Source organism: Coregonus lavaretus (genome assembly GCF_964263955.1).
Source record: "Coregonus lavaretus genome assembly, chromosome: 38".
Taxonomy (NCBI): Eukaryota; Metazoa; Chordata; class Actinopteri; order Salmoniformes; family Salmonidae; genus Coregonus; species Coregonus lavaretus.
The window spans coordinates 22,508,936-22,520,843 of record NC_140025.1 but is presented as its reverse complement, the minus strand read 5'-3'; the positions used below and the strand labels follow the sequence as shown (position 1 = coordinate 22,520,843).

The following is an 11,908-nucleotide window of genomic DNA, read 5'->3' as shown; positions in this document are numbered from 1 at the left end:
ATGCCCCCGTGCACAAAGCAAGGTCTATACAAAAATGGTTTGTCGAGATCGGTGTGGAAGAACTTGACTGGCCTGCACAGAGCCCTGACCTCAACCCCATCGAGCACCTTTGGGATTAATTGGAACGCCGACTACGAGCCAGGCCTAATTGGCGAACATCAGTGCCCGACCTCACTAAAGACCACGTGTAACCACACCAGCCCAGGACCTCCACATCCGGCTTCTTCACCTGTGGGATCTTCTGAGACCAGCCACCCGGACAGCTGATGAAACTGAGGGGTACTTCTGTCTGTCATAAAGCCCTTTTGTGGGGGAAAAATCATTCCGATTGGCTGGGCCTTGCTCCCCAATGGGTGGGACAGTCACCCAAGTGGGTGGGCCAATGCCCTCCCAGGCCCACCCAAGGCTGCGCCCCTGCCCAGTCATGTGAAGTCCATAGATTAGGGCCTTATTTATTTATTTATTTCAATTGACTGATTTCCTTACTCAGTAAAATCGTTGAAATTGTTGCATGTTGCATTTCTATTTTTGTTCAGTATAGTTGTGGATAAATTTACTCTCAAGTTGACCCTTAACAGGCATACAGTATACTGACTCAGGAGAGAAACCATTTAGCTGTGGTGACTGTGGAAAAAGATTCAATCCGACGTGGCTCCTAACTGAACCTATACAGACTCACACAGGGGATAAATAACATTGCTGCTCAGTCTGTCTGTGGTAAAATATTAATTCAAAAGTTTCCTACTGAGGCATGTGAATAACGTCCACAAAGAAAGAAAAAATGATTAAAACAGAAGAAGAAAGAAAAGTAGGACGAAGATCTTCTGTCCGAAGATGTGGACAACACTCTTTGGAAAGCAAAGCAACTTTTAATGTTCTATGTAAGCCTAAAAACAGTTTGATTTAAGTTAAATTATGAGGTAATGGTTAATCTGGGATTTGTACATCCATTTTTGGACTATTCAATTAATGATACAGTGTATATAGCAATTGATTAAAAAATAACTACTGTCTTACCCCATTAAATATAAGCATGATTTACTCCATTGTTAACACTGTAATTTAACCAAACACTTTATAGCTTTCATCAAAACATGGCTAAAACTATCATTTTGATCTCCTGGATGGTCAGTCCTTGTATTCATAGCTCAGTCGTTGAATTTGAGAGTGGTTACATTTCTTCAGCCCGGCAGCCCCATCCCTTAGCTGTTTATCAACAAAAGTGGTGGGGTGACAGATGTTGCTTTTTCAATCCTTGTTCAGAGGAAGGTTGTCAAGATGATTGATGTTGATGGATACTAGTATAGAGTATTATAGGAAGCTCACAGGTCTGCTGTTCAGTCTATTGATGTTTTCAGGTTATTAGAAACAGTTTCCTGGTAGTTTGTTTTGGAATCTCAAGGTGATGAGGGAATGTTCAGACTGATGTTATTGATGTTATACTTTCAAGGTAACATAAAGTGTTTAGTCTCTATTCTATGTTCAGTTTACTGCAGCTTACAAACCATTACCAGTAGAGAATGTATGGAACAGGGACTGAATGTTCCATACATTCTCTTCTGGTAATGGTTTGTAAGCTGCAGTATGTAATGGGAAAATGTGTGGGCATATTCACAACAGTCCCAAGCCATTGCAGTGGTCAAGAGTTGCCTATGTGGTCTTTCAAAATGTGTAGAATTGCAGGAAATTAACTCTAAAATATATATTTTCTCTCTGCTGTAACATTGGGGCCGCTAAAATGTTTTGCTCACAAGGTGGGGGGCCCCCCTGTCAAAATGTCACTTAGAGACCCCAAATGGCTAGGGCTGGCTCTCACTGCATGTGTGGGTATGGATGTGGGTATGCAGTCCAATTGATGATAGGAGTACACACACACACATTGTTAGCCATTAAAATCACACAATTACTTTTTGAAACACTTCTTTTAGAAATAATTGTGTTTGATCTAGTATACAGTAGATAATTGTACATATTTTCCATCATTTTGCCTTTATTATTCATTTACAGTTTCCAGAAAAGGACTCTTATTCTGAAGGATTTTAAAAAATCCCTGTCCTGGAAGTGCTGGTCGTCACTAGTTACCACAGCCACAAAGTCATAACTGAAATCAGGAATCCTGCCTATTTCTACAATTTGTCTTCTTAAAATGTGATTTTGAACCTAACTCTCAACGTAATCACACTGCTAATCTTATGCCTATCCCTAACCTTAAATTAAGACTAAAAAGCGAATGTTTGTTTTCATGAATGTTTACGACATAGCCTTTGTGGCTGTAGTAAACGGAAATGCTTAGCTAGTTATTCTTGATGCCATCACTTCCTGCGCAACCAAAGATAAGAATAAATGACAAGAAAACACGAACTAGTATCTAACATTAGCTACTTCACTTTAAAAAATGTCTAAAATACAGTTGTTGAGATTTTTTCTCAACAAGAGATTAACAGCTGCTGCTGGGGAGATATTCGTTTTAGTTGAGAAAACGCTAGCAGAGATTCAGGACGAAGTTCTTCGTTCAAAAGAAGAAAACCACCGTCTACAAAGGCTACTTGACATAAAGCTACTCGAAGGCAGATCAGGTTTGTTACCCACTACGTTTGTCTATTCAACCTTTATTATAGGAATCTCCACTTTTAAGGTAGTCTATCATTAAAGAGCTACAATCTGGAATTCAATGACAGGCCTATCAATATAATAAGACTGTAGGCCTATATTTTGGGTTATGATGATAGGGTAAAACGGCTGAGCTTAGCTCATTAGCTATACAATTTAAGGAGATGTTAGATATGAATAAATCGGTACACAGTGCACTCCATCCGTAGGCCTATTTGGACAGTAGCTCTAATCAATCAGTTTGGATTTGAGATCAAATGATGAATATGAGGCAACAATATAGAATTCCACTTTTTATTTAAGGCATAATGTCACCATTTAGAAATAAAAACACCTCCCCCCCATTTGAAGTAATCATAAGTATTTGGACAAATTAATTTAGAGATTGAACAGAGGTTTTGTATACTTTTAAGCCAGTAGTTCTGAAAGTAGCGCCCAAGAGCCTAAAAGGGTCCCTGAAAATGTTTCACAATTGTGTACAGTCATCACTCATTGTTCTCCAGCCCCTGTAGGGTGTGCATAAAGACTCTGGTGTCCTTGGCCCACCCTGCAACCTCATTGGACAATACTGGGTAGACCTGATCCCACCTCCCACTTTACCCTTGCAACCTCATGGGACATCATTCCACATTTTTACATTTTAGTCATTTAGCAGACGCTCTTATCCAGAGCGACTTACAGGAGCAATTAGGGTTAAGTGCCTTGCTCAAGGGCACATCAACAGATTTTTCACCTAGTCGGATCGGGGATTAGAACCAGCGACCTTTCGGTTACTGGCACAACGCTCTTAATCACTAAGCTACCTGCCAATCAACATTGTCCATCATGTTCGGTAGTTGCAGGCTAGTTCCCGTTGTTGCAAGCATGGTCTCATCAGACTAGTATGGCAAACAAACAATTGAATGTGATAATGTAATTGTATACAATGTTTTGAGGGAGCATGCAATTGGCATGCTGACTGCAGGAATGTCCACCAGAGCTGTTGAGCCAGATAATTGAATGTTCATTTCTCTACCATAATGTTCATTTCTCTCCAACATCGTTTTAGAGTAACATCGTTGAAATTGTTCCATGTTGCGTTTATTTATATTTTCATGCAATAATTTCAAAGATTTTACTGAGTTACAGTTCATATAAGGAAATCAGTCAATTGAAATAAATTCATTAGGCCCTAATCTATAGATTTCACATGACTGGGAATACAGATATGCATCTGTTGGTCACATATACCTTAATCAGCTTCTTGATATGCCACACCTGTCAGGTGGATGGATTATTTTGGCAAAGAAGAAATGCTCACTAAAAGGGATGTAAACAAATTTGTGCACCAAATTTGAGAAAAATAAGCTTTCTGGGATCTTTTATATCAGCTCATGAAACATAGGACCAACACTTGTTCCGTTTTAATTTTTGTTCAGTGTATTTTCGCTCTTATCAAAATAACTAATGGTAAGTGCATGCAGCCAGGCAAGCAATGTTGCTTCAGAGCGCGCGTTCACAACATGGGACAGGAACGAGTGTTTCTCCACTGGGAGAGGACTGCAGTTGGTTTATTATGCATGTATGATTAGGGCTCTAAAGAGCAACCATTTTGGTCGCATATGCTCCTTAATATTTTGCTGTGCGACCTGGAATTTTAATTTGGGAGCACCAGATTATAATAGTAGTAATGATTAGGCTTTTCTGTACCGTTGCTTCTGAGTGCCTCAGAGAAGAAACCCAGCACAGATTCGTTAGTGTTATGGTTGCACCATTACTAGGCTACATAGAAATCGGATTGATTCTAGCCCAAACAGTTCAAAATATTAATTAATTTGCCCAAGTATATCATAAAACATGAACAGAATGAATCAGTGATTCGTATTTCTTGCAACATTCTGGAGAGGCAACGCACAGGAATGCTGGTGTGTGTGTGTGTGTACCACTTTATGTAGCTGTTAGCGATGCTAATGATAACCACCTTCTGGTAGATGGAATGACTTTCCCAATAACCTTCTCAATTATATGTTAACTGCAAAGTAGCTTATGCCTACCTGTCAGAAAGACATCATTATCTGCATTAGTCAATTGGGCATTTGTTTTGCAAACTCTGCACACATGGGCTACAGAAACACCGCTAACCAAATAACAGTCTATTGCTATAGGTGCATGGTGCACACTTGAATTAAAGGGTAACTAATCTCAAAAATAAAATTTCTTAGATTTTTCCCAGACCTAAAAAGTGGTCTCCTGATATGGCATTGTTGTGGACTTTGAACATCCACTTTTGTTGTTTTTCTATTAAAAAAAGTGTGATTTTTAGTGAAAATCTGAAACCTGGAAAAACAAAACAGAGAAAATGAAATTAGGCAAAAAATAACAACAGATTCTATAGGGCCCTAACCATGTAGAAACCTAATATTCCACAAATAACTAATTTCAATGACAGGTATTTGAATCAACATTTTAGCTTTTTATAATAAGCAAATATATTTACAGGTTAACGTATTAATTCCTAGGCCACATGTGCTTCAGAAGTAGATCAAGTTCATATAGGCCAAATATAAACTATATCTCAATCGATTTAAATAATCCTATTTTCTGGTGGTCCAGGACATGACTCAAAACACACTCAAATGCATCCAATGAGGGTATAAAGTCAGACTTGATGCAGTCATTGCGTACAAGACATATGGGACCAAATGCTAGCATTTTGACTACTTTAATATACTATAAGTGAATTTGTCCAATTAACTTATAGTATATTGGGGGGAGGGGGGGGGGGGGGGGGGGGACTAGATACATGAAGTGCTTTTATTTCTAAATGGTGAAACATATGCATGAAAATGCCCTCAAATTAAAGGTGACATTCTGTACTGTTGCCTCATTCATTATTTGATTTAAAATCAATTTCATCCAGTATAGAGACAAATTAGATGTTTAACCTCACTGTCCAAATACATATGGAGAGCAGTGTATATCAATAATTAAAATGACCATTAAACAGATTCCTAAATCCCAGATTGTAGGTTTAATTTTGTAGGCATACCCCTTATCATGTCAGCATTGAGGTTTTGTTTAATCCTTTCCTCCAGACCTACAGCAGTTCACCCTCTCAGTCTCCGAAGTGGAGGCACCCCCTGAGCAGCAGCACTGTGAGCAGGAGAAAACCCCCAGTCTGGGGCAGGAAGACCCAGAGCCCACACAGATTAAAGAGGAACAGGGGGAACTCGGGGCCAGTCAAGAGGAAGAGCAGCTTCAAGGACTTGAGACACATACCATAGAGTTCATATTCACTCCTGTCTGTGTGAAAAGTGACTGTGATGAGGACCCAACTCAGCCCTCACATCTCTATCAAGCCCCAAAGGAAGGGAACAGAGAGGGAGACACTCTACCCAATACTACAACTGAACAGATAAAAACAGAACCTGATGGAGAAGACTACAGAGAATCCGAACCAACCAGTGATTCTCAGACCCTCTCTGCAGTAAATCCAGACTGTTCTGCGGCTCAGAGTGAAAACTCTGAAAGTGTTCATAGTATTAAAAATGCAGGAGCTCCTTCAGGTTTTAAGCCAGTCAAATCAAAGAGAAAACGGATGGTAAAAATCCAAAGTTCCTATATCAATACTAAGGTTAGAAAATCCATAGAGTTATCTAACCTGAAATCATCCAGTCAAAGTAATGCTGCTGCTTCTTGTTGTAAGGTGTGTGGCAAGTCTTTTCTTTACATGGGTTCATTATTGAAACATGTGCAAACTCATATAAAAGATCAAGAACATCTTTGTGGTGTGTGTGGAATGCGTTTTCAGTCACAACAAAGTATGATAGATCACCACCAAACTCACATCGGAGCTAGGTTTTCTTGTCAGGTTTGTAGTAAATGTTTCACTACGGAATATGATATGTCAGTGCACATGAGGATCCACACAGATGAGAAAGAATATCAATGCCCTGATTGTGGCAAAAGCTACACTCAGTTTGGATATCTACAAGTACACATGAGGAGCCACACAGGGGAGAAACCTCCATTTCCCTGCCCTGATTGTGACAAAGGATTCCACCGGAGTGACCATCTAAAGAGACACATGAGAAGCCACACAGAAGAGAAGCTATACCAGTGCCGTGATTGTGGCAAAGGATTTAGCACTGCTAGCAATCTGAAAACCCACTTAAAGATCCACATAGGGGATAAGTCGTACCACTGTCGTGAATGTGGCAAACAATTCATTTCCAATGGTGAACTAAAAAGGCACATAAGGATTCACACAGGGGAGAAATCATTCCGCTGCCCTGATTGTGGAACAGGTTTCAGTCAGAATCACCATCTGAAAAGACACATGGGGACCCACACTAGGGAGAAAGCAAAGGGTTATTCCAGAAAGCAAGATCAATGAGTTACCCAGCTTTTACCAAGCTTACTTTAGTCGGATCTCAAAACAACTCAGAATTTCACGCTCCAGAGAAGTATGGCACGAAGCAGGATAGAGGATTTCGCAAGCAAACTTTGGTAAACATTTGAATTCAACTCGGAATAACCTTTGTCACGAAGTTGGCTCACCTTTTAACCATTACTAGGGCAATGCTGATTTTGTGTGGTGTTGAGGACCAATTAAATCAGTATTTACATCCAGAAAGGAGTGTGCAATTACATCCCCTTCCTATGGACCATTTTTGTTTGTTGTAAGGGGCAATATGATATTGGAACATCCATTTTAGGACTTTTAATTTGCTGATATATAGGCTAGCCATTGATTCTTGAAGAAAATAACAAAAATTGCCTCATGAGCTTGGTTCAACTGAGCTTAGTTCAACTTTAGAACCCAAAATATAAGCCATTGTTTGTAAAACAAAATGTATATTGAACAAAAATATATACGCAACATGCAACAATTTCAAAGATTTTACTGAGTTACAGTTCATAGAAGGAAATCAGTCTATTGAAATAAATTCACTAGGCCCTAATCTATGAATTTCACATGACTGGGCAGGGGCACAGCCATGTGTGGGCCTGGGAGGGCATAGGCCCACCCACTGGGGAGCCAGGCCCAGCCAATCGCAATGAGTTTTTCCCCACAAAAGGGCTTTTTTACAGACAGAAATAATCCTGAGCACCTGTGGGCTCCTCAGACGATCCCACAGGTGAAGAAGCCAGATGTGGAGGTCCTGGGCTGGTGGGGTTAAACGTGGTCTGTGGTTGGATCTACTGCCAAATTCTCTAAAATGATGTTGGAGGCGGTTTATGGTAGAGAAATTAACATTAAATTCTCTGGCAACAGCTCTGTTGGACATTTCTGCAGTCAGCATGCCAATTGCGCGCTCCCTCAACTTGAGACATCTGTGGCATTGTGTTGTGTGCACATTTTAGGGTGGCCTTTTATTGTCCCTAGCACAAGGTGCACCTGTGTAATGATCATGCTGTTTAATCAGCTTCTTGATATGTCACACCTGTCAGGTGGATGGATTGATTATCTTGAGAGAAATAAGCTTTTTGTACATATGGAACATTTCTGGGATCTTTTATTTCAGCTCATGAATAATGTGACCAACACTTTACATGGTGCATTTATATTTTTGTTCAGTATAGTTGTAAACAAACACTATAGCTTCAAAACATGGTTATAACTATCATTTTGATCTCATGGCTGGTCAGTCCTTGCATCCATAGCTCAGTCTATGAATTTGAAAGTGGAATTGCTCCAGCCCTTTCCCTCAGCTGTTTACAAAAAAGAGTGGTGGGATGACCGCTTTATTTAAATCCCACATTGCCCCTGGGTTAAATTCAATTGTCACAATCTATATGTTTATTTACATTTAGTCGAATATTAAGGCCATTTATGTCCGAAATATCATGTATGTAACTTGTAAAAATAATAATACGTCAAGCCTTTGAGCTGTATGGTTCTTGTCCATTGTCTTCAAATGTTCTTATGATTTTGCACTGTCCTTGTCCTGAGTGACAGATTCACATGCACCCTAGCACAACACATTTTCAGCGGCGACTCACATTTGGAACACTGAATATACCCTGATGCCATCCAGCCGACATTTCCTAATGCCTAAAGTAAGGACAAATGGGCCGTATTCATAAAGTAGGAGAGCCGATCTCGGGTCAGGTTCCCCTGGTCCACGTAATTTTATTAATTTTGATCTGAACAGCAAAACTGATCCTAGATCACCACTTTTACCCTAAGATGCTTTATGAATATGGGCACCGGACTCTTAATTCATTTGTAGTACTGAGTGGCAAGAAGTTGGAACCATCAGACTTCTCAACATGCACACACCAAGTGGGACTGAAGAGTCCTGTTGACATACACTTGACTTTTGCGCTGTATCATATACAGTCAGGTCCATCATTATTGGCACCCTTGATACAGATTAGTAAAAAAACTATAAAATGAATACAAATACTGAACTATATTGTATGCATTTTTAAAAATTATTATATACTAACAATAGCTCAGAGATTTTGTTAAACAAGTAATAAAGAAAAGCAACATATGGGGTCAAAATTATGCCGTTTATCAAACTCCAGGTGCTGCTATGGCCATCTCAGTCTCCGGACTTAAACCCCATTGAAAACCTGTGGCTTGAATTGAAGGCAGTCGATAAGAGCAGACGAAGAAATCTAGGATCTGTAAAGATTATGTGGGGGAATGATCTAAGATCCCTCCCAACATGTTCTCCAATCTCATAACATATTTTAGAAAAAGTGTTCTCCTCGCAAGGGGAGGGGGACCATTTTGTTTTTCTTCGCAAACACAAAACAAAACACCCACTATACAAAACATTTTTTAAGGTGATCAACATATGATTTTGCTGTGATAGGCTAACTATCAGAGCGACAATCTGGTTCTGGTCCTAATGCAGCCAGACCCTGGTAAGCTGCTAGACTGTTTGTGCTTCAGCCAGCCTTTCGCTGTCTTGTTTGGCAAGCCCAGGATGTAGTGTTTGTTTAATAAAGAAACAGTCAGGTATCCAGGATGTCAGACCAGTATTTTAGTACACAGGTCGCGATAGGAAGTTTATGGTAATTTTTGCTCAATAAAAGGCTCAAATGGTGTAAAACTGTCAGTATCTTTGTCTACATTATCATGTTACTCACGCATAGTGTTACGTTCCCACAAGACAAACTCAAAATGTTGCTCACAACAAAGGGGAACAAAAAAGAAAATCACTGACAACGAAACAGAAAGGGGTTCTGAAAGGCATCCATGTGGGTGCCCACTGAAAGTTGGCAAATGCCACTAGTAAGGGGTTCTAAAAGACACCCACCATGGATGCCCACTAGGTTTGCCTCCAAAAATACAAAATGTAAGAAAAACCCACAACTTAGGATGGCGAGTAAAAATAATATGGAGCGAAACACCAAAACGCTTCTTTCATACTGAAATAGGTTTAACTCGCACCTCAGCTGACGTAAAGTGTAGCTCTCCCCAACATCTCTCAAGCTCAACTGGAGCACTGGGCCAGCCACTCCAAAATAGCACCTCGGCCAACACAGGTGAAACACCTTCCCACTAACGAGATGGCAACCAGCGCAGGTGTAACACACTGACTGACGAGGTGACACCAATCTGTGCGCCCTACGTGCTAACGAACTATACGTGCTAAAGTCCAACCTCAAAACATAAATGGAAAAACCAAAACTAATAACAATAACATATCTGTGTTTTCTCAGCACATTCAAGATAGGAAGCTATATTGAGCCCAGATATGCATCTCTTGACTTAGGTCCATATCCAGATATGCTTTTTGATATGCTGAAAATAAGACGATTTCTGAGTTTTCAGCACGTTCAATCATTTCACAAGTATGCAATCCATATTTTTCTTTCATGCACCTATCATTTTGGGATTCCCTCCGGATATCATACATGGTATGGCTGGTTATGGACTCATTAGATAACCTGAGATAGGCCTATGTGGACGTCTTATTTTCTTTATATGTTGACAAATACTAACAGTAGGCCTACAAAGTGTATAGTGGTCCCGTGTGGCTCAGTTGGTAAAGCATGGCGCTTGCATCACTAGGGTTGTGGGTTCGAGTCCCACGGGGGACAAGGAAAAAGTATATACATGTATCCACTCAATACTTTGTTAATTGTGTAGATCCTCCTCTAACAAAATTTTATATCCGTTCGAAAGTTTTTTTTGAGTTTTTACCCAAGTAAAATGAGGTTGTAATTAGGGTGACTAAATCAATGGTGGCCAGAGAAAATGTGTAACAAATCTGGAAAGTAGCATTGCATCAGCTAGGCTGGATGCTGTGCGAGAATTAAGGTTAACTGACAGGCTCACCACTGAACTTGTCATCTTTCTTCTCGAATCCGGAGGACATAAAACAATATAGAGGTAAGATAGATATCGATTTTGAAACATGACATGTACTATTTTCATATTTTAGTATATGCTTTGCATATGAATGCGAAATTCCTGTTATTTTTCTAAGATTACTCACAAAAACATGCGTATCTCCAGGGGCGCAACTTTGGTATTAGAAGGAGGGGGGGACATAACCTGGCGGGGAGTCTGGGGGTCCTCCCTCCGAATTTTTAGGGCCATCTAAAGCTAATTCCTGCATTTGTACACAATCTAATATGACCCTTTTTGGGGTCACTTTTATTGTAAATAAGAATATAGTCGCAAAATGAATGGTAAATAATGTATTGTGTCATTATGAAGTCACTTTTATTGTAAATAAGAATAGAATATGTTTCTAAACACTTCTACACTAATGTGAATGCTACCATGAATATGGATAATCCTGAATGAATTGTGAATAATGATGAGTGAGAAATATCATACCCCCTCAAAAAATGCTAACCTCCCATTATTGTAATGGTGAGAGGTTAGCATGTCTTGGGGGTATGATATTTGTGCATCTAACTTTCTCACTCATCATTATTCATGATTCATTCAGGATTATCTGTAATCATGGTAGCATCCACATTAATGTAGAAACATTCTATTCTTATTTACAATAAAAGTGACTCCATAATGACACAATACATTATTTACCATTCATATCTATTGGGCACAAAATAATCTGAAACAACAAACAGCAAATGCATCCAACTCTACAAATTTGTAGAGCCATTAGCGCGATGTAATCATTGATTGCTCTGGATGTGGGACCAAATACTTAACTTTTTACTACTTGAATACACATACAAGTGAATATGTCCCAATACTTTTGCTCCCCTAAAATGGGGGGACTACAGTATGTACAAAAAGTGCTCTAATTTCTAAAAGTTTCACCCGATATGGATGGAAATACCCTCAAATTAAAGCTGACAGTCTGCACTTTAACTTCAT

General features: G+C 39.5%; 1 protein-coding gene across 1 annotated transcript; it reads left to right on the top strand.

The window, feature by feature from the left end:
* The first annotated feature begins 2,328 nt into the window (after nt 1-2,328).
* On the top strand, nt 2,329-8,481 carry LOC311112171 (uncharacterized protein). Its single transcript, XM_084155148.1, has 2 exons — nt 2,329-2,576; nt 5,685-8,481. The coding sequence occupies exons 1-2, from the start codon at nt 2,396-2,398 to the stop codon at nt 6,983-6,985; spliced, it is 1,482 nt and encodes a 493-aa protein (XP_084011274.1). The 5' UTR covers nt 2,329-2,395; the 3' UTR covers nt 6,986-8,481.
* The last annotated feature ends 3,427 nt before the right edge of the window (nt 8,482-11,908 follow it).